General features: G+C 38.4%; 1 protein-coding gene across 8 annotated transcripts in view; it reads right to left on the bottom strand.

Annotated features, from left to right (window-relative positions):
• Nucleotides 1-4,175: 4,175 nt before the first annotated feature.
• LOC106880477 (uncharacterized) overlaps nt 4,176-21,692 on the bottom strand; it is a 53,799-nt gene continuing 36,282 nt past the window's right edge. For 3 of the 8 annotated variants that reach the window (XM_089349484.1, XM_014930420.3, XM_052966179.2), the window contains exon 2: nt 4,176-6,005. In XM_089349484.1, coding sequence (XP_089205610.1) covers nt 4,389-5,078 — 690 coding nt within the window. In that variant the 5' untranslated portion in view covers nt 5,079-6,005 and the 3' untranslated portion in view covers nt 4,176-4,388. Of the gene's footprint in view, nt 6,006-8,766; nt 10,128-10,187; nt 10,388-19,018; nt 19,177-21,692 lie in introns of those variants that run through there. The other 5 variants (XM_089349486.1, XM_014930419.3, XM_014930417.3 and 2 more) reach the window with 4 other exon arrangements.

Here is a 21,692-nt window from a genome sequence, read left to right as displayed (position 1 = left end):
ATATATGCATGTATATATATGTATGTATGTATGTATTTATTTATGTATGTATGTATGTATGTATGTATGTATGTATGTTTGTTTGTATGTATGTATGTATGTATGTATGTATGTATGTATGTATTTGAACTGTCCTAAATGAGATTGATAGTGAAAGGGTGTTTCAATAATTTCTCCACACATTTCGTGTTGTGTAAAATTCTCAAACAAAACGTTTTTCATCCGAACTAATTATCTTCGTGCGGATATTTCATTGGTTAATATAATTTCTTAAGTTCGTGACAAGAACTTAAGAAAGACAAATACGTAGGATAAACAAGGGTTGTTTGTGAGCTAAAAGCAAATGCGACCAGAGATTTGAATTAAGTTATATTAGTCGAGGGTGTACAATATATATATTAACGAATTTCTAAATCCCGAAACTTGAAACTAAATATTTGGAGTAAGATAAGTTAAATATGGAAGTTAAATATAAAGTAGTTCAAAAGAGAATATGGAACATGTCAGGTGTCTTTCTTTCTAAAGCTCCATTATTTTAAATTTCTCTGGGGGAACCTGTCAGCTTAGTTGTTAATTTCGGGTTATTTGCCTAAGATATATACTTTTTTAATGGGTCTTTCAATTTAATTAGGATTAAGAGATAGTAGCAGATAAATAGAGTTAATGTTTGACATAGTATTTTCGTAAAGTCCAAGTGTGTTATAGAAACATGACAACATTTGTATGTTTTAGTAATATTTACCCTTATACTGCTAAATGATACATAAGGAGTTATTGTATTAAACTTTGTTGCGAGAATTCTTTTTTGCCTCTGTATCGTATTAATGACTGGGAAGGTGGTGAGCTCACAGAATTGTTAGCATGTCAGGGTCGATAAAGTAAGTACCAGTTGAGCACTGGAATCGATGTACTGTCCAGCACTCTGTCTCAAACTTTGAGGTGTTGTGCTTATAATAGAAAGGATTACACTGTCTATTAATAGATAAATGATTCTGGAGACACAGTGACATATTTATTATCTTATATATCTTATCTGATCATTTATTTATTTTAGTTTTATTTTGTTCTCTTTGATTCAGCCTATTTCGTGACCAATTTGGATTTGTAGTTTATCGTGTATTTGTCCTTTGCATATAATTTGATATGCTAATGAAATGTTTAGAACATCTTCAACGAGGAGTGTGTTTTACGTGAAATAAAGATTCATTCAACAAATTGATTAATGCATAGGGCTGAAGAGTCAATATTTTCCACTTTCCTGGAATAATTTTTTTTATGCGCCCTTTTAAAGCCTAGCTAGGCTCATGGGCCCGGGGTCTATGGCGTATTTGTTCCCCCCACCCCCCAGCTGGACGGGACACCAGTCCATCACAGCGTTACTCAAGAAACAGGAAGAAAGAGTGAGAGAAATTTGGGGCGAAAGAGTACAACAGAGGTCGCCACCACCCCCTGCCGGAGCCTCGTGGAGCTTTAGGTGTTTTCGCTCAATAAACACACAACGCCCGGTCTGGGAATCGAAACCGCAATCCTCCGACCGTGAGACCGCTGCCGTAACCACTGGGCCATTGCGCCTCCACTTCCTGGAATAATACTAATTTAATATTAGGCGGCGAGTTGGCAGAGACGTTAGCACGCCGGACGAAATGCTTAGCGGTATTTCGTCAGTCATTACGTTCTGAGTTCAAATTCCGCTGAGGTTGACTTTGCCTTTCATCCTTTCGAAGTCGATTGGAGTCGATCTTATCGACTGGCCTCCTCCCCAAAAATTTCGGGCGTTGTGCCTAGAGTAGAAAAGTATACTGATTTAATGTATTATATATTCCAGCAATAAACTTTTGGTAAAGTGTCAGGGAGACAATTATAGAATTATTCAATAAAACGAGTTGTTCACTTCATTCTCCTTGTTAGTATGTATATATATTATATAAGTTGCGATGGCTAAATTATCGCCATTTTATATTATTAATTTCGCACACGTGCGTTGTTTTTTATTTTGTCGACTACACTGCATAGTAGGGTCAGTTGGGCACCGTCTGTGAAAAAAACAGCACCACAATGCTTTTCACTCAGCCAGAAATTTGGAAACGACATGCAGTACTGCTTGACATTTGCTCCAGAAGCTCCAATACGAACATTTTTTTGCGAACAGTTTTAAATGGCCCATTCACACGGGCCATTCTTGACACGTTCACCTACCTTTCAACAAACTTACTGGGTAACACTACCTCCCTGTCCAGCCTCACTTTCCTTTCCAAGTGGAACCTGACAAAGTCAATGAGGCCTTGGCCGAAGGGGAAGGTACTCGTCTTCAACCCGTTCTATCGCGTCCACCACACAACTTCTTTCGCTATAGCCACCAGAAAAAGAAAAACTGCCTGTCCTTCCCGGCCAAAGGAAGGAAGCAGGACGATCTTCACAATGGACTCGGACGATAGACGGATCCGTCCTACGCTTGACAATAACTGTTCGACAAAGCTCCACAAGTCTGTACGAGAGCGTGCAGAACGGTTTCATTGCCCCGCGTGCATCTCGGACAAGCCCGTGTGACTGCACATCCGTGCCTGTAGAGCTTATCACGAACCGGCAGAGCCCCCGGTTGCACTGCCAGACCAGGGATTTCTGGAAGTTATCCATAGACCTTGGTTCGAAAATCCTTCGGAAGAGACCAGCCAATTGATCACTCCCGACGCCCAGAACCGCTCCGAGAACGTCGTCACTCTTGCCCTTCACTAATCCCCTATAGAACTCCAAGGTGGAACTTCCACTGACCGTATTGCTCGACTGGCCGAGGGCTGTGAGCGCTTGGAAACACTCTAGGTGCCAAGCGCCCTGCCTCGGTCTTCGCCTGATCCAGGACTATAGCTCCGTCAAGAAGACGAGCTGCGGAAAAGTGCGTCCAACAAACAGCGACTACACCTGCTCACCGTTAAGGTATCGCTGGAGATGTCGCAGCCTCAGCGTATGTCTGCGAGTCATCAGCCACGGCATGCCCAGTCCTCCACACAACGGGTGCTGACAGCAAATGGACCACCTGACAAGCGGTGCCTGTCCCTTCCACAGGAAATAGAAGAGCAAGCGTACCAGCCCGTTCGGCCACGAAGCGGGGTAAGGGACGACTGTTAGACGGTAGTATATGACGGATGCGATGTACGCGTTCACCACCTCTGCCCAACCTTTCAAGGGCAACCGATGGTGGGTAGCCCTAAAACAGCAGGTGTGGTAGCACTTCCCAGCCATGCGTTTGAATGGCTTCCTTGGTCATATTGGCGATATGAGGGTGGGCGTTGTCGTGCAGCAGAACTCCATGCTGCCGATTAGGTCTTTTCGCTAGAATAGCCATGTTGAGTCGTTCCATCTGTTGAACATAGAGTTCCGCGTTGACCGTTTGGTTCCATTCAAGCAATTCGTAATGGATAATCCCTTCCCAGTCCCACCATACGCACAACATCGTTTTATGCGGATGAAGATCTTGTTTCACGCGTGGTGTCGCTTGTTTACCGGGGCTAAGCCATTCCTTACGCTGCTTCATATTGATGTACAGGCACCATTTTTCGTCGCCAGTAACAATTCAGTAAAGAAATCGTTGCTTGTGTCCATGAGTTGGGCGGTGACGAGCAAGCAAACCAGCGGAGATTGTGGCTCGTTGATTTTTGTTATCGCTTAAAGCATGCGGAACCCTTGCTTCATACTTCTGAACCTTTCCCATCGAATGAAGATGCTTCTCTATAGCAGTGTGGGAGCATTCCATTTTTTCTGCCAGTTGCCTTGTCGTTTGACGAGAATTTTCGTGCAAATGTTGGTTTAATCACTCTTCATCGAACTCAACTGGACGGCCAAAACGAGGTCCGTCTTTGAGGTCAAAATTTCTATTTTTGAACTTGGCATACCAATCACGAGCGGTTCTTTCAGCTATGGCACCCTCTCCATACATAGCACAAATGTTGCGTGCGGCTTTTGCGGCCTTAGAGCCTTGATTTAAAGCAAAAAGGTGTCAAAAATGCTCGTTTTTCTTAACTTGACATTCCATTTTAATGATCTAAAAATAGAGAAAAATTAACTAGAAAAAAAGCAAAATAGATTCCAAAATGATTCAAAAATAGAATTCTCGAAAAAAAATAGATTCCAAAATTTAAAAACGCAATAAATTCCAAAATTAAAAAATAAACGGCGGGAACTTAGTTGCCAACCCAATATTTTATTCATACAAGAGGCATATAATATGAATCAATAAAAAGAGCGTAACACAAAACAAAACAAAGTACTAATAAAAATTCAAAATTGAAAATGCACATTGGCAAAGATTTTTGGCAGAAAATTCGAGGAATAAATTTACGCTTCCTTGTGCACCGTGAATGTTGATCAACAGGAGTGTCTCTGTTTAAACAGCTTCAATAGTCTGCCATCATCACAGCATCCCAACGTCCTTGGTACCGAGTTTCCATCTCCTTGATGTCCTGATGGAATCGTTCGCCTTGTTCATCTCTAACATCTCCGAGATTTTCAGGAAAACGATCAATATGACTAAAAAAATAATGCATTTTGATGCTCATATTCGCGCCAATATCACGGATAGTTGATATCAAGTTGGTAACAAGGTCTTTATAGTTTTCACTTTTGTGTTTCTCAAGGAAATTTTGCACTACTTCTGCAAAGGCTAGTGAAATCGGTGTTTCATTTTCGCTCATCGTTTTCACGAAATTTGTGTCCTTCAAAAGTTTACGGATCTGTGGCCCTTCAAAAGTCCCTGCTTTAAGTTTTCCAGTCGTCAAGTCTGGAAATACACTACAGATATACTTAAAGTACTCCCCATTTTTGTCAAGAGTTTTGACGAATTGCTTGATCAATCCGAGTTTGATGTGCAAAGGGGAGTAAATGATCTTATCTCGCTCAACTAAAGATTCTTTCAATATACTGGCAGCTCTACATGGAGCCATATTCGTTCGAGGCGGCCAATCTTTCTTAACATAGTGATTTACTCGGTCTCTGCTGTCCCACATGCAAAGAAAGCCTGGGTATTTGGTATAACCAGATTGCTGTCCCATGAGAAAATTCAACGCTGATGGCCCATATATGATCATGATACAGCATCTGCTCTAAAACCAACTTAATTTCTTCATATTCTTCCTTCAGAGGTGTTGAGTAGCCGAGTGGGACAGAGCCATACACATTTCCGTTGTGCAACAATACACATTTTAAACTACGCTTAGAGCTGTCTATAAAAAACGTCATTCCTCTGGTTTGTATTCCTCAATGCCAAATTTATTAAGAAGCCCACTGACATCTGTGCAGTAAACCAGCTCTTCCTCTTTTACGAAGAATGAAAGGAACTCTTCCGATAGAAGGTTATACGGACACCATTCTCTAGAAGATTCTTCTCTTTCAGTCGAGAAGCCAACAGTTCTGCAGAATTTTTTGGGAGGTTCAAGTCACAAACTAAATCATTTAGCTCTACCTGGGAGAATAACTGAGGTAAAGTCTCAAATGAAGTCTTGATCTCTAGTGTTATCTTGATGCGATGAATTCGTCTTTGGTTGAGGGTAAAGTTATCTGAGGCAAGACATTGAAGACAGGAACAGGAAGTTCTTCACTGTGTGGAACAAGTCTAATAGCAGGGGCAAGATTAGGATAAACAAGTGTTTGTCGATTTTTCCGGTTAATGCCCTTCAAATTTAGGTTACAATAATAGCAGTCGTCTTCGTAATTACAGCGCTCCCGCCATACCACTGGTATAGCAAACCTCATACTTTTCCTTGTCCCTTTAGTCCATTGTCGCAAATGTTCTGTACATTGTTTGCAGACACTATGGTGCCCAATATTTATCTTGGTCTCCCAGCTTGACCCCAAAATATGCCATATACACTCTTTCAACAAATTCAGTGATGTTTTTTTCGATTTTCAGGTCATGTGTATTTTCCACAAACAACAAAACACATTTGGAGAATTAACGCAACATTTCTTGAAGAGGACATCTTTCACATTTTCTATCGCTTCGTTTACCACAACATCTAAAAAGTATGGAAAAATAAAAATAAAATAGAATTAGAATAAGGTAACGAACACTGCGCACTGGACGTGCACACATACATAGTGACTATAGGGATGTTCAATAACTTAAAAATTAGATCTGATAGGTCAAAAAGAAGGTTATATTTGAATTCAGGAGATCGATTTTGTACAGGAATGACTTTTATTTCCCAAACACCAAAAAACTTGTAAATCAATGTTATGATTATTGCAATTAGTTTGCGGTCAGAGTTATCTCCCCTACGATGCTAGCTTTAAAAAAAAAGCCATATAAAAAATCGATTGAAAATAAAAATAAAAACGCTTTTCTTACACATGTGACGTTGTTTATTTTATATTTCCATTTCGTTTCGACAGTTTTGTTTTCGACAATTGTTATCAACACTTGTTATCAGTGACTGATCGATTTTTTTTTTCTTTTGAAGTTTTAAAAATAATGATAATATTCGCCTTACAATAAACAATTCATGACGAGAAATAATTTATTAATATTTTTAAATAAAAAATACTTTCATCTCTGGTTAGACAATTCCATTTAGTATAATCCTCGAGTGCTTTTGTGCGTGACGTTGGTAATTATCTACAGTTTCTTCATATCGTTAATGAAAAAGTAGTTGTATAAAGACGGAAAGTCGTTACTTTAGCGGTAATGACTATTAAGGGAAGCAACTCTGGTTTCTCGAAAGAAATAGTATGATTTTGTGTATACCCAGACGGTTTTCCATTTAGAAAATTGATTAAAATTATGGTTTTAATTTAATCTATTAGCATACCCGTGTCATAAAAAATATTGACAGTTTTATCAACATTAGAAAACAGTTTTATCAAAACAATGACATACAAATCTGCACATGCACTGACTCCAGATACTGTGCATATACATATATAGAAAAAATACCCAGTTGATGTTATTGAAATTCAAATGAAAGAGCTTTGGATCTAGGTTAGAAACCGGGTCTTGTTATATTGGCAAGGAATTTGAAAAATAAAACTCAATAATGACATGCATAGATATGGTCTTCTTTCAGATTCTGCCTACCAAATCTGCTCACAAGGCTTTCATCGGCTCTACAATATGTATATATATATATGTGTGTGTGTATACACATACACACACACACACACACACACACACACACATATATATATATATATATATATATATATATATATATATATATATATATATATATATATATATATATATATTGTTTTGCAAGATTTTTTATGTCAAATCGTGTGTTGAAACAGATGTTGTTGTACTTGGGGATGGTCATATTGCCAGTTTAGCCAATAAAAACACACGCACTGTATATTTGGTGTTAATTTGCTTCAGCTTTATATTACATTAATCTTAATCTTATTTCGGTCAGAGTTCTTTCGTCACACTTCTGTGACCTCATCAGTGGTCCTTTGTTTCCTTCCTTCTTATGTGTGTCTCACCTTGCTAAATATCAGCCATTTTGTATTTTGTATTCCTATTGTATGTGTCTACGCATGCGTGTCTTTCAATGTGTCTGTGTCTTTTGTAAGTGCATGTGTGTATGGGGAGTGTCTGTATCACCTATATACTCTGTTAATACGTGTTCGTTTGTATTTGTTTTTATTTATTTATTTGTTCATGTGTGTGTGTGTGTTTTTTGGGGGGTTTTTTGTGTTTAATTAAATTTTGTTAACGTACGTAGTATTTAATTCCATTTGTTTATCTATGTATTGTATTATACTTTGTTCATATTATTATTGGTTTATGGGTAACATGTCACATGCTGTGGTTTGTTAGTGGTGTGTGTTAGTGTTCCATTCTAGTTTCCTATTCAGGCTAGGTTTCTCTTCTATTATGTGTGTAGCTTCAGTAATTTGTCTAAGTGCTGCATCACTGCTATGTGTAGATAAGATTTATATATATATAAGATTTATATATATATATATATATATATATAAATATATATATATATATATATATATATATATATATATATATATATATATATATATATATATATATATATATACTTTAAGGCCACCACGAAGTATATATATACATTTAAATGCGCGCACACACACATACACATACATTTATCGCTCTATATATAAATATACATATATGTATATGCGTGTGTGTATGTAACAGAGCTAGTCGAATTTGTAATGCTTATTAATGTCAAGTGCTACCGAAAATTAAAATGTTACCACAAAAGTTTTATCAATTGTACAACTATGAAGTATGCAAGCCTACAGCGCCTACTGACATCAATAAACTCCAGCTGAACCGGAAGAATCAAATGTCATTTTTGATAAGCCGTTACCATTTTCGGTCTCTAGTGTTATACTGAAAACTATCTATAAATGAGCAATAGGTCATAATGAAGTTTTCTAAAATTTAACTGTGTTGTCAGTTGGTAGATATCAGCACAGATCAGTAAGCAAACAATTTGCTGAAGTTATTTATAAGGGCATCAACTCTTATCAGATTCAATAGTCCGGAGTGCTTTGGGCCGACGAGACACAACAATGCCGAATCACCAGTTGTCCCAGAACCTATAATACTAATGAATGTGATATGTTATTAACACACATTTGTCATAATGAAGTTGTTCTCCAGGGACGAATAAAACAGCGATTAGTATATTCACGTTCGAATTTGCCGGAACGTATTAAGAATAATATGTTTAGTGTAGCTATTCCTCACCAAGACACATAAAGGCATAAAATTACATGTCATACGAAAAGAAGGTGAAATACCTGTAATGCATTTGAAAGGACGATCTTTGAGCTGCCAATCGTTGTTCGTTGGCTACCTCTAAGTTATCATCACTCAGTTATATAGCTGTCTCAATTGGAATTGAATTTAGCTTCTTCTGAATAACGGCAAAGTATTGCATTTTATGAGACACGGGAAAACTGAGAACTGATGGAGATATAAGAGAAATTATAGGATTCTGCGGACAAATAGACCAAAGTTTTAAATCCTATGCACTGAAAGCTTATATTTTACGCGAAGGACTACGCTTTAGTTATCTATTAGAAATGAATATCGAATCAAAATAAAAAAGGATGAAGATTTTGTCCTGGGGGTCGGAAAGCTCAGATACAACCACTATTCCTCGCAACACACTACAGTCTCATGCTGCAGTTGTGAACTCCGCTCGGATCCTCCCCATCCAATTATTAAAGTCTATTTTCGTTTTCATCGCCTTTGAATCTGTTTTCCTTCCTCCCAGTCCAAAGAATGTGAACACAGAAATGAACATGGCCAAAATGTAGCAGTTTTTCGCCGTCTGATCATCGTCACCAACGTTTTACTATTCCCATTTCTTCCAGGACCGAATCTTTTGTTCGACGACCTACACAACTGACTCACAGCGCTCGCCTGTAGCACATAATCTCGAACGCCTTCATTCGCTTAGTGTCAGCCACCCAGTTTGAATCCATGTTTCACATCAACACAACGCCTGTGGACAGAATATGGTCTTTAGAAGTTTCGGTGTGGTATTTCCCCATATTGTATTTGTAATGTAGCCTCCATCGTACAACATGCCGTTATAACAACAAATCTTTATCGTCACAACTGCTGACTCCGACATTTCATATTATTGTGTACCTAATCAATCTTACCCGTTACAGTAACCTCAGGGTTGATTTTTCTGTATCAAATCTTCATCCGATTTCCGGTCAGAAATTCACTGTTTCGTTAACAATAAGACATAGGTACTTGAATTTGTCAACCTGATCTAGAGTAATCTATATTATCGCATAGTAAGCTGGATTTGTTTTCCGCTGGCTGCCTTTTTAGTGCTAATCCCGATTAGAAACTCGTTGGAGAAGAGTAGCTTCCCCTGCTTCACTATCACTCATCACGTATTGTACACAGATGACCGGATTATTCGTGTATTGAGGTTACTACATTCAGCATTCGTTTTAAAGGAAATTCATGAGTAAATAGCTTTCTTGGAAAACGAAAACTGTGATTGCTCTACATATCACCTTTTCTTTGTGACTTTTCTCTGTTTTCCTTGCGAGCTTCGTAGACGAAGCCCTTACTAGAGGCATACTGATAGAATACGTACGTGTGTATGTGTGTGTGTATGCATGTATGTGGAAACAGACGGACGGACGGACAGACAGACAGATAGATAGATGAAAATAAGAAACATAAACAATACCTAAAGTACGTGAACGGAATTTCAAAATTGTTCACCAAAATTCTCATCAATATATGACGGTAACGAAATGTGAACAAACTTCATCTTTTTTAATAGCCAAGGCTGTACTGCAGTTGATGGTTCTAAGTCCAGAGCAGAAAAGAGGACGTTTGAAATGCTCCAAATTTAATGACTAAATCTCAAGTGTGAATTCCAAAAATCATATAACTCTCACAAAACTTGATATCAATTTACAAACGTACTTTAGAAGAATTACGTATAGTATATTACTCAAATATAAATTATTATTAAAAATGTATATCATCATCATCGTTTAACGTCCGCTTTCCATGCTAGCATGGGTTGGACGATTTGACTGAGGACTGGTGCAACCGGATGGCTACACCAGGCTCCAATCTAATTTGGCAGAGTTTCTACAGCTGGATGCCCTTCCTAACGCCAACCACTCAGAGAGTGTAGTGGGTGCTTTACGTGTCACCCGCACGAAAACGGCCACGCTCGAAATGGTGTCTTTTATTTGCCACCCGCACAAGAGCCAGTCCATGGGCACTGGCAACGATCTCACTCGAAAACCCTACAAGGCCAGTCGGGCGGTACTGACAACGGTCACGCTCAGGATGGTACATCTTATGTGCCACCCGCACAAGAGCCAGTCCAGGGGCCCTGGCAACGATCTCACTTGGCTTGCAGGGTCTTCTCACACACAGCACATTTCCAAAGGTCTCGGTCAGTAGTCATCGCCTCGGTGAGGCCCAATGTTCGAAGGTCTTGCCTCACCACCTCAGCCCAGGTCTTCCTGGGCCTACCTCTTCCACGGGTTCCCTCAACTGTTAGGGAATGGCACTTTTTCACGCAGCTATCCTCATTCATTCTCACCACATGTCCAAACCAGTGCAATCGTCTCTCTTGCACACCACTACTGATGCTTCATATGTTCAGCTTTTCTCTCAAGATACTTACACTCTGACGGATATGCACATTTACATTACACATCCAGCGGAGCATACTGGCTTCATTCCTTGCGAGCTTACGCATGTCCTCAGCAGTCACAGCCCATGTTTCACTGCCATGTAGCATGGCTGTTCGTACACATGCGTCATACAGTCTGCCTTTTACTCTGAGTGAGAGTCCCTTTGTCGCCAGCAGAGGTAAGAGCTCTCTAAACTTGGCCCAGGCTATTCTTATTCTAGCAGTTACACTTTCAGCGCACCCACCCCCACTACTAACTTGGTCACCCAGATAGCGGAAGCTATCAACTACCTCTAGTTTTTCTCCCTGGAATGAGATAGAAGTTGTTTCCTGTTTGTTTACAGTGTTTATTGCACCTGAACATCTGCCACATACAAAAACTAACTTTGTAGTTAATCTGCCTTTGATATTGCTGCACCTCTTATGTGTCCATAGCTTGCACCGGGTACATCTTATAGAGTTACTACCTACTCCTTTACTGCATACTGAGCAGGGCCATCTACCTGAAGGGGTTTGTGTTTTATCTACCTTCCTACTTATTAAGATTTTGGTTTTTGCTAGGTTGACTCTAAGGCCCTTCGATTCTAGTCCTTGCTTCCACACCTTAAACTTCTCCTCTAGTTCTGATAGTGACTGCGCAATTAGTGCAAGGTCATCAGCATAGAGGAGCTCCCAGGGGCAACCTGTCTTGAATTCCTCTGTGATCGCCTGGAGGACTATGATAAATAGGAGGGGGCTGAGGACGGAACCTTGGTGGACCCCTACCTCTACCCAGAATTCATTACTGTACTCATTTCCAACCTTTACCTTACTGACAGCATCTCTGTACATGGCTCGCACAGCTCTCACTAACCATTCTTCTATCCCAAGTTTCCTCATTGACCACCAGATAAGGGATCGGGGGACCCTGTCAAAGGCTTTCTCCATGTCAACGAAGGCCAGGTACAGAGGTTTATCCTTGGCTAGATATTTCTCCTGCAGCTGTCTCACTAGAAATATGGCATCAGTGGTGCTTTTACCTGGCACGAACCCAAACTGCATCTCATCTAAATTGATTCGCTCCCTAATTAGTTGGGCTATGACCGTCTCCGTAACTTTCATAACCTGATCTAATAGCTTGATGCCTCTGTAATTATTAGAATCTAAAGCGTCACCTTTACCTTTGTAGCAGTTTACTATGGTGCTGCTACACCAGTCATTGGGTATGACTCCTTCGTGTATCACCTGGTTCGTAATACGGGTGACTAGGCTGTAGCCAACACTGCCAGATATTTTGAGCATCTCTGCAGTGATTCCTGATGGGCCGGGGGCTTTCCCTGTCTTCATACTCTTAATTGCTTTATCTACCCTGGTACTGTCAACTCGGATAGCTGGTCCCTCTGTTGGGTCGACATACAGCAGGCTCTCTTCTCCCATTGATTCTCTTTATTAAGCAATCTATCATAGTGGCATCTCCAGACCTCTTTCTTTGCAGCCTCATTTAGTGCAAGCGTACCATCATCCATGCGAACACATTTCTCTCCTACAACATCACTATTCTCTCTCCTACACTGTCTTGCAACACGAAATACCTCGAGTCTTTGGTCCTCATGGCGCAGAACATTGGCAAATCTTTTCTTATCTGCTTCCCCTCTGGCTATAAACCTGTCGCCTAGCTTCCCTTCTGGCAGATTGGTACAATTCCCTGCTACCACCGTTCTTCCAGTCCTTCCAAGCCTGTTTCTTTTGTCTAATAGCCCCGTCTACATCCTTGTTCCACCACCACGTTACTCTGGGTCGAGAGGGGACTTTACACCAGCCACAGATCTGGTCTGTGGCTCTCAATAGGTTGTCCCGCAGAAATCTCCAATTGTCTTCCACGTTGTATGATGCTATATCTCCTTCTATTTCGTCAAATGCTTCAAGTAACTTGTCTCGAAGTCTCTGTCCATTTGCAGGGTCTTTAAGTTTCCATACCCTTCTCCCCCAGGCCGGTCTACTTCTGGGCACCCATATTGCCTTGATCTCGAAGTCGCTAACTACTAATCTGTGTTGGGGTGTACATTCTTCGCCAGGGAGGGTTTTGGCACTTATAAGCCTCCCTCTTTCTCTAGTTCTGGCGAGGATGTAGTCGATTTGGCTAGAGTGTCTGCTGGATTGGTAGGTGACTAGGTGACAGGCAGGTTTCCTGAAGTTGGTATTGCAAACCATACGATCGGTTGCATCACAGAACTCCAGCAGTCTGGTTCCCTCCTCGTTGCGGGAACCGAAGCCATAGCCTCCATGTATGCCATGGAAGCCTCCAGCACGACGTCCGACATGACCATTGAAGTCACCAGCCACAAAGAGAAGGTCTCTGTCTCTTGTCGACGAGGTAGTTTGCAAGAGGGTGTCATAGAATTGGTCTTTCAGCCCATCTGGGAGCCCCGGTTGAGGGGCATAGGCTGAGATGACAGTAGCTAGCCTATGATGAAGCACTAGTCTAATCTTAAGTACTCTGTCACATACTCTAACTACCTCGATTACCTTATCAACCCATTTCTCTGCTAGAAGTATTCCTACGCCCCCGACTCCATCAGTGTTCCCTGCCCAACAGTAATATTACAACAACTAAAGCAGCAAATTAGCAGGGACATTAGAAATTCAGGGTCGGAAAAATTCTTTTGTAGTTTTGTTCTGATTAACACTCTGCCCTTAAAATTACTGATGAGCCTAAATTTAAAAAAAGATGGGGGGAAACTGGCAGAATTGTTGACCAGCAGGAAAATGTTTGGTGCTACTTTACTGTGCAATCCACTGCAGTATCTGTAGACTACGCTGCGAAATAATCTGACTTGGGTTAAGTTTGGGTTTAGGGTTTGGTGATATCTGTATGGTTAAGATTTAAAGTTATGGTTTGACCACACACTAGTGGCATCTAAATACTTTGTGATAATTTTTCTGCTCTTTATATTCTGAGTTCAAATCCCATTAAGACCCATTTTACCTTTTATCCTTTCGGGGTTTTAAAATAAATAAAATAACAGTTAAATACTGGAGTCAAGTTTTCTAAAGGAATGCGTGTGACAATGAAATCTGAATTTAAATGGGTTTCAGATCATACTCTCTTAAAATTTAGAGTTTTTTCTTTTTTTTTTGTAGTAACTATACATTGATACACTATATTGTTTACTACAGTCGAAGTTTACTGAATAGCTGAATGGTTAAGAAACACAATCATGAAGCTTCAGTTTCAATCTCATTGCATGTCATCTTGATAAGCTTTCTATAATCTCGAATTAACCCGTACTTTGTGAGTGAAGCTTGGTAGACCACATTTGTGTATAGGATCATCAGGTGGTCTTCACCTGTAATTGGAAAAACATATATCACTCTGTGTCATGTTAATTCTGCCTGAATAAGTATGTTAAGTATATGTGTCTGTGAAATACTCAGCTACTTACATGTTAAATCAGGGGCAGGTAATTTAGTGGATTAAACAACCAAATCCTCATCATCTTTTTACTACCATCAACACTATAATACATACAGGAACAGGATATATCAACCAAATACCTGATGCACAAAATGGACAGAGATGCAGGAAAAGCAGTAAAATGTGACAACCAATGCAAACTTGTGGGGTTAACACCAAAGATATCACCTACATCACAAGCAGTTGTCCAAAAATGTCATTATGGTTTTATCTACCGATGAGACATGATGTTGTAGCTAGGACACTCTATAAGGAAGTCCATCAAAAGGATAACCCCAAGAATAAAGAAATAAGAACCCACAATATGGTAGAAGCCATAACTACTCATAATAAAAAGGAATACTGGTGGAATGTCCCAATGAAGACCCCAATAAAATGTAAGCACAACAGACCTGATTTGGGATAGAGAAGAGAAACTATGTACTGTTGGGGAAATCAGCTGCCCAGCGGATCTTAACATAAAGCCAAAGATTAATGAAGAAGAGAATACCTCTGTTGAATTATTGAGAAATCTGAAGTTACTCTATCCAGGTTACAAGTGCTGGTTTATACCTGTGATTATTGAGGTACTGAAATATGCAACACACTGCCTAAATACCAATCTTGAGAAACTGGGCTTCTCAAAACCAGAAACGAGAAAGCTAATTCGAAGACTACAGATCCAATCCCTCACTGGGACTGTAAAAATCTGTAGAACTTTCCAGAAGTTTATCTTTTAAGTATATATGAGTATGTCTAGATATGCAACTATATGCATGAGAAGACATACATAAAACAAAACATACAAATCTGCACGTATACATACATACATACATACATACATACATACATACATACATACACACATACATACACACATACTTACATACTCTGTTGATATTGAAATTCCAATGAAGGAGTCTTGGATCTTTGTTACAAACCAGCTCTTTCTCTATTGGCAGGAAATCTTGAAATAAAACTGCATAATGAGATACATATATGCATGCATACATGTATAGATGGTAATAAAAATGGGCTGAGGAGGAGTGGCTGTATGGTAAGTAGTTTGCTTACCAACCACATGGTTCTGGGTTCAGTCCCACTGCAGGGCACCTTGGGCAAGTGTCTTCTACTATAGCTTCGGGCCGACCAAAGCCTTGTGAGTGGATTTGGTAGACAGAAACTGAAAGAAGACCATCGTGTCTATGTATATGTATATATATATATATATATATATATATATATGGCAACACCAGGCTCCAGTCTGATTTGGCAGAGTTTCTACAGCTGGATGCCCTTCCTAACGCCAACCACTCAGAGAGTGTAGTGGGTGACACGTAAAAGCACCCACTACACTCTCTGAGTGGTTGGCGTTAGGAAGGGCATCCAGCTGTAGAAACTCTGCCAAATCAGACTGGAGCCTGGTGTTGCCATCCGGTTTCACCAGTCCTCAGTCAAATCGTCCAACCCATGCTAGCATGGAAAGCGGACGTTAAACGATGATGATGATGATGATGATGATATACATATATATATATATACATATATATATATACATATATATATATATATATATATATATATATATATATATATATATATATATATATATATATATATGTGTGTGTGTGTGTATATGTTTGTATATCTGTGTTTGTCCCCCCAACATCGCTTGACAACCGATGCTGGTGTATTTACGTCCCCGTAACTTAGTTGTTTGGCAAAAGAGACCAATAGAGTAAGTACTAGACTTGCAAAGAATAAGTCCTGAGGTTGATTTGCTCGACTAAAGGTGATGCTCCAGCATGGCCACAATCAAATGACTGAAACAAGTAAAAGAGTAAAAACAAAAAAAGTTGTTTCAGACGTGATTTTTATTGAACAAATCAATTACATCCTGTAAAAAAAAAATCCATTTTCTTCAGGTGAATTAAAATAGAATAAAATGTGACATTTAGGATTTTGGGCAAGTGTCTTCTACTATAGCTTCTCGATGCCAATATATATACATGTATGTATATGTATGATATGTGTAAGTATGTGTGAATGTGAATTTGTATAAATGTGTGTGGATGAAAAAAGCGAATTTTTTGACTTCAGCACATTGTTGATGTTTGGCCTCCTAAATAGGCATGGTATGATTTGTTACAAAAATTTTATTAGATTTGTAGTAGCTTCATGCAGGCATGGCGTGGATTCAATCATCGATTGCCAAGAAAACATCTGGTAAATGTAACTACTGTCACTCACAGAAAAGCTATTGTTTTACCGTGAGAAAAGTGTTATTGAACTGTTAAGTGAAATTTGGTGATCGAGGATCGAATCCATGCTATACCTGCACAAAGCCACTACAGATTCAATAACATGTTTAATCTTTTCAGTTTTCCTTTTTATTTTCTTCTGTTTTCATGTTTATTAATTTTTTCATTTCTTTTCTTTGTTTTATTGAGGGTTAAACAATTTTTTTAGTTGGGGGAGATAACCACAAGTACCGATATTTTTCATAAAACGGGGGAGATAACCACAAGTACCGATATTTTTCATAAAACGGGGGAGATAACCCAATTTTTATGAAAAATAGATAACCAAAAAGTACCAAAGACAGGAATATTTACAGACCAAATTGTTATGATAAATGGAAGCTCTCATTTCAAACGTGATCATCACCAAGAGATGGCTATTCAACAATTCTTTTTAGATTGTTTTATTATGATTATATCAGAAGGCTGTGGGTTCTCTGAGGTTTGGAAGCTGTCTAAAAGTAATATTTTCCAACGATGGCAACTCACGAATATTGCGGTCCCCGTTGAAGTGATCACTTGATGTTTTGATACTCAGAAATTTTATACAGCTATCTCTAAACCCCTTCTCCTGAAATCTCTAGACTCCAGGAATAATTTACTGACATTAGCAATATAAACTCTAAAATTTTGATAAACATCGTAAAGATGCTCTTAAATGATGAAGTCTGTCATTGCACTTAAAATATGAGTGACCCTTTGGTTGACATTTCTGTTGAAATCTCTGACAAACTATAGTTTCCATCTTGGTGAGATTCTTGACCCTAACGCATTCAGAAGGCATATTTCTCCTTATAACTACAAATTCTACTGAGATGATGGTTTAACTGTTCCAAATAACATTGGTGGCTACAATGTGGATAGATTTAGAAAGAAATGAAAAGAATTATTCAAGTAATTTGATTTTTATATAACATCAATACAAAGATAAACTTCTTATGTTTTATTCTTTACGTGTTTCAGTGATTAAGCTACAACCATTCTGGGGCACCGACTTGAAGAATTTTAATCAGAAGAATTTACTCTTTTACCAAACTGCTGTGTTATGGGGACATAAACACACCAACACACACACACATACAATGGACTTGTTTCAGTTTCCATCTACTAAATCCACTTCAAAGGCTTTGGTCTGCCCTAGACAGTAATAGAAGGCACTTGCCCAGGGTGCCATGCAATGGGACTGAATGCAGAACTTTGTAGTTGGGAAGCAAATTTCTTACCACACAGCTACAGCAAAATCCCATCAGAAATCCAAACAAGATCATGTGTATATATATATATATATATATATATGATGTCCACAAAATTCCAAACCATACTCAGCCATAATTGAGAATCTGCAGGTGCAGTAAGTAAGAGGGTCTTTTACTTATCCTCAAAGACATCTATCATGTAGCCTCCATCATCTGTAACAATGCACTAGCCATAAATCGTTTTAGTGAGTCGCTAGCATACCAAAAACAATGGTCTTATCATATATAAACAAGGAAGGTAACCTGGTTTAATCGCTCTTTTAGCATGAACAGCCTAGAAAATTCTAGGCCTAGTAAATCAAGATTCCCCAATAAGACATGCAAATATAAGAAATTCTTCAGAACTAATAACGTTAAAGTCAGCTATTCTTATCTGGTTAACCTCACACCCCAGATTACACAACAGAGCTGTAAAAACATATCAAGCAACCTTCATCACAAAAGCAAAGATATAAATTCAAAAATTATTCAATGGACCTAAAATTGCAGGATTTATCAAAAACATATTAAAATAGTGATATCACTTAACTGAAGACCTAAGATATTATTGAACATACTTCGAACAGATTTGAACAGCTTACCAGATGTAAACTAAGGGTGTATATGATCCTAATATTACAGTAAAAATCCTAACAGAAGAAGTTGACGTTGATAAACGAAATTAACAAGCAGTGGCAAGATGTTAAAGATGATACATGCCACATACACAACACATGCTTATGCACACACAGACATACACACACACTATAAGAATTCCTCATGGAGTCTGTCAGGCATGTAACAACAAGACTAAAGATTATCTTCACTTCACAGAGTAGCAGCAATATTCTAAACAAACTGATGGTCTTTGGCTCCTCCTACTTGAATACTCACCCACTTCCTATATATATCTTCATTACTCTATCTCTCCTCCGGATCTTCTTTAGGATCTTTCAGAGCCTGTGGAGCACACTTAGGCAGGTTTTGTACACCTTGTAAGGTACCGCACTTCTGACAAGGACCACATCACTGTTGCAGCTGAAAGGTTCAGACTAGAAGAGAAGAGAAGTAGAAAAAAAAAAGAACTTTCCTATATTAAGAGTAACAGACTTAGCAAAATCCATCTACTTGGGTGAGAGATTAAAAACTTGAAACATCAGCTCGAGGGGTTGAGGGAAGAGGAGAGGAGTGAACCTCTAGTGAACCCTTGGACTATTTTCAACTTTGTTGACAAAAAGGAAACACACAGCTAGCAAGCCATATCTGGAACTTGAAAGATAGCAGTATCTACTGGCCGTCAAGTGGGGCATCATTGAGAGATCTAGGCCTTACATTATTGTGTCAAAGAATGCAGACTGTGTGTACTCATCAAATTGGCTGCACTACTTCCTGGATTAGACAGTTTAACAAATTTTAGTCTCCCACCCTCAATCAATGACTTCCCCACAAGGCTTATATATATATGTGTATATGTATCAACGCATCAAATATATATGTTAGCATATATTTATAGTGTATATATTTACTCATATTTAAAATTTCTATGTGTATCTATTATTTATATAAGAGTGGCTATCGGCACAGGAGTGGCAGTGTGCTTGCTTACCAACTACATGGTTCTGGAACACAATCAGTTTCCTCTTGACAATGCATTCCATGACTTTACTGACATGGGAGTTAAAGCAATAGGCTTATGATTTTTAGTATCTGCTCTGCTATCTGCATTATGGACAGGATATATTGCACCTTCCTTTAACTTTTTGAAAAGTCTCCCAGTTGTGAAGAAGCTTTGGAAAAAGATCTGTAGTAGTCTTGCTGGAGCCTCATTGCATTTCTTTAGGAGGATTGCTGGGAATCCATCAGGACCTGTGACCCAGTTTACACTCATTATATCAGTGGCTGATATTACATCAGTTTCCTCTTTTTTGATGTTTGTCAATAATTCCCATCTCTTTGCCTAGAGCTGTGGTGCCAAACAACTCATCTGATATAGTTATACGCAAGTGTCCCAACGGAGTTGTGAAAATGCTTTTGTATTGCACATTCAGTATTTCACTTATCCTCTGGGGATCTGCAATCAGTGAGCCATTTTCTTTGATCAGCAGTCCTATCTTTCACCTTGCTGAAGCAGACTCTTTCGCAAATCTATAAAAGGCTTTAGGGTTTGTCTTTACATTTTTACAACCCTGGCGCCCTCCTCTGCCCTCACCTTATTATGGGAGTAGTTGATTTCATTTTCAATCTCAAGCAGTGTTTGTTTGAAATAGGACTTGTCACCATCCTTTGGTGGTCCACATAAACAGTATATGCATGTAAAGCAAGTCTGTGTATTCTTTCCAAAGCTATTTGTAACCATTTTGAAAATATGATGAGTAGACTTACAGATTTAGTGTATATCCACACATACACATGAAAGAGAATGGTTGGTAGGCAGTTGAACTTAGCTAAACTAAGATCCACCAGGAAGAAATGTAAATGGGTCTTTAACATCATTTCACTATGATGATTCACCAATGGCTCAATTCCTGAGAGACATCTGGGAAAGTGCTTATCGTTTGAATATACACTAACGAACAAGCAAACACAAATATAAAGTTGATATTCTTCCTATTTCTTTCACATTCTTAGTGTGTTTAGTTTTTTTTATTAAAGGCTATAACTAAAATATACAAAAAAACACAACTCTTCTGTTCTTTTATCTTTTGAATTTCCTTGTACTTACCCAAAAATTCTAGGAAAACACAAATAGCAATGGGGTAAATACAAAGAAATACAAAAGATAAAGAGGTTCTATATACCAACAAGATAAGGATATAATCATGAAATGATATATATAGATATATATGTAAACTTTATATATATACTCTTTTACTTGTTTCAGTCTTTTGACTGTGGCCATGCTGGAGCACCGCCTTTTAGTCGAGCAAATCGACCCCAGGACTTATTCTTTAGAAACCTAGTACTTATTCTATCGATCTCTTTTGCCGAACCGCTAAGTTACGGGGACATAAACACACCAGCATCGGTTGTCAAGCGATGTTGGGGGGACAAACACACACATACAAACATACACACACACACATACATATATATATACATATATACGACGGGCTTCTTTCAGTTTCCGTCTACCAAATCCACTCACAAGGCTTTGGTCGGCCCGAGGCTATAGTAGAAAACACTTGCCCAAGATGCCGCGCAGTGGGACTGAACCCGGGACCATGTGGTTGGTAAGCTAGCTACTTACCACACAGCCACTCCTACGCCTATATGTCAACTTTATATATATATATATATATATATATATATATATATATATATATATATATATATATATATATATATATATATATATATATATATATATATATATATATATATATATATATATATATATACATACATACATACATATATATATATATATATATATATATATATATATATATATATAATAATATTATTATTAAGGATAAAAATCCAAATTTACAGGTAAAAACTCAATTAAATTCAATTTATTAAAAATTAAAATTAAATTAAATTCATGAACCTTGGTTCTTTTCCCTAA

The sequence above is a fragment of the Octopus bimaculoides genome, chromosome 3 (assembly GCF_046866305.1).
Source record: "Octopus bimaculoides isolate indiv1 chromosome 3, ASM4686630v1, whole genome shotgun sequence".
Taxonomy (NCBI): domain Eukaryota; kingdom Metazoa; phylum Mollusca; class Cephalopoda; order Octopoda; family Octopodidae; genus Octopus; species Octopus bimaculoides.
The sequence above is the reverse complement of the archived record's forward strand: the minus strand, read 5'-3'. Positions and strand labels throughout refer to the sequence as shown.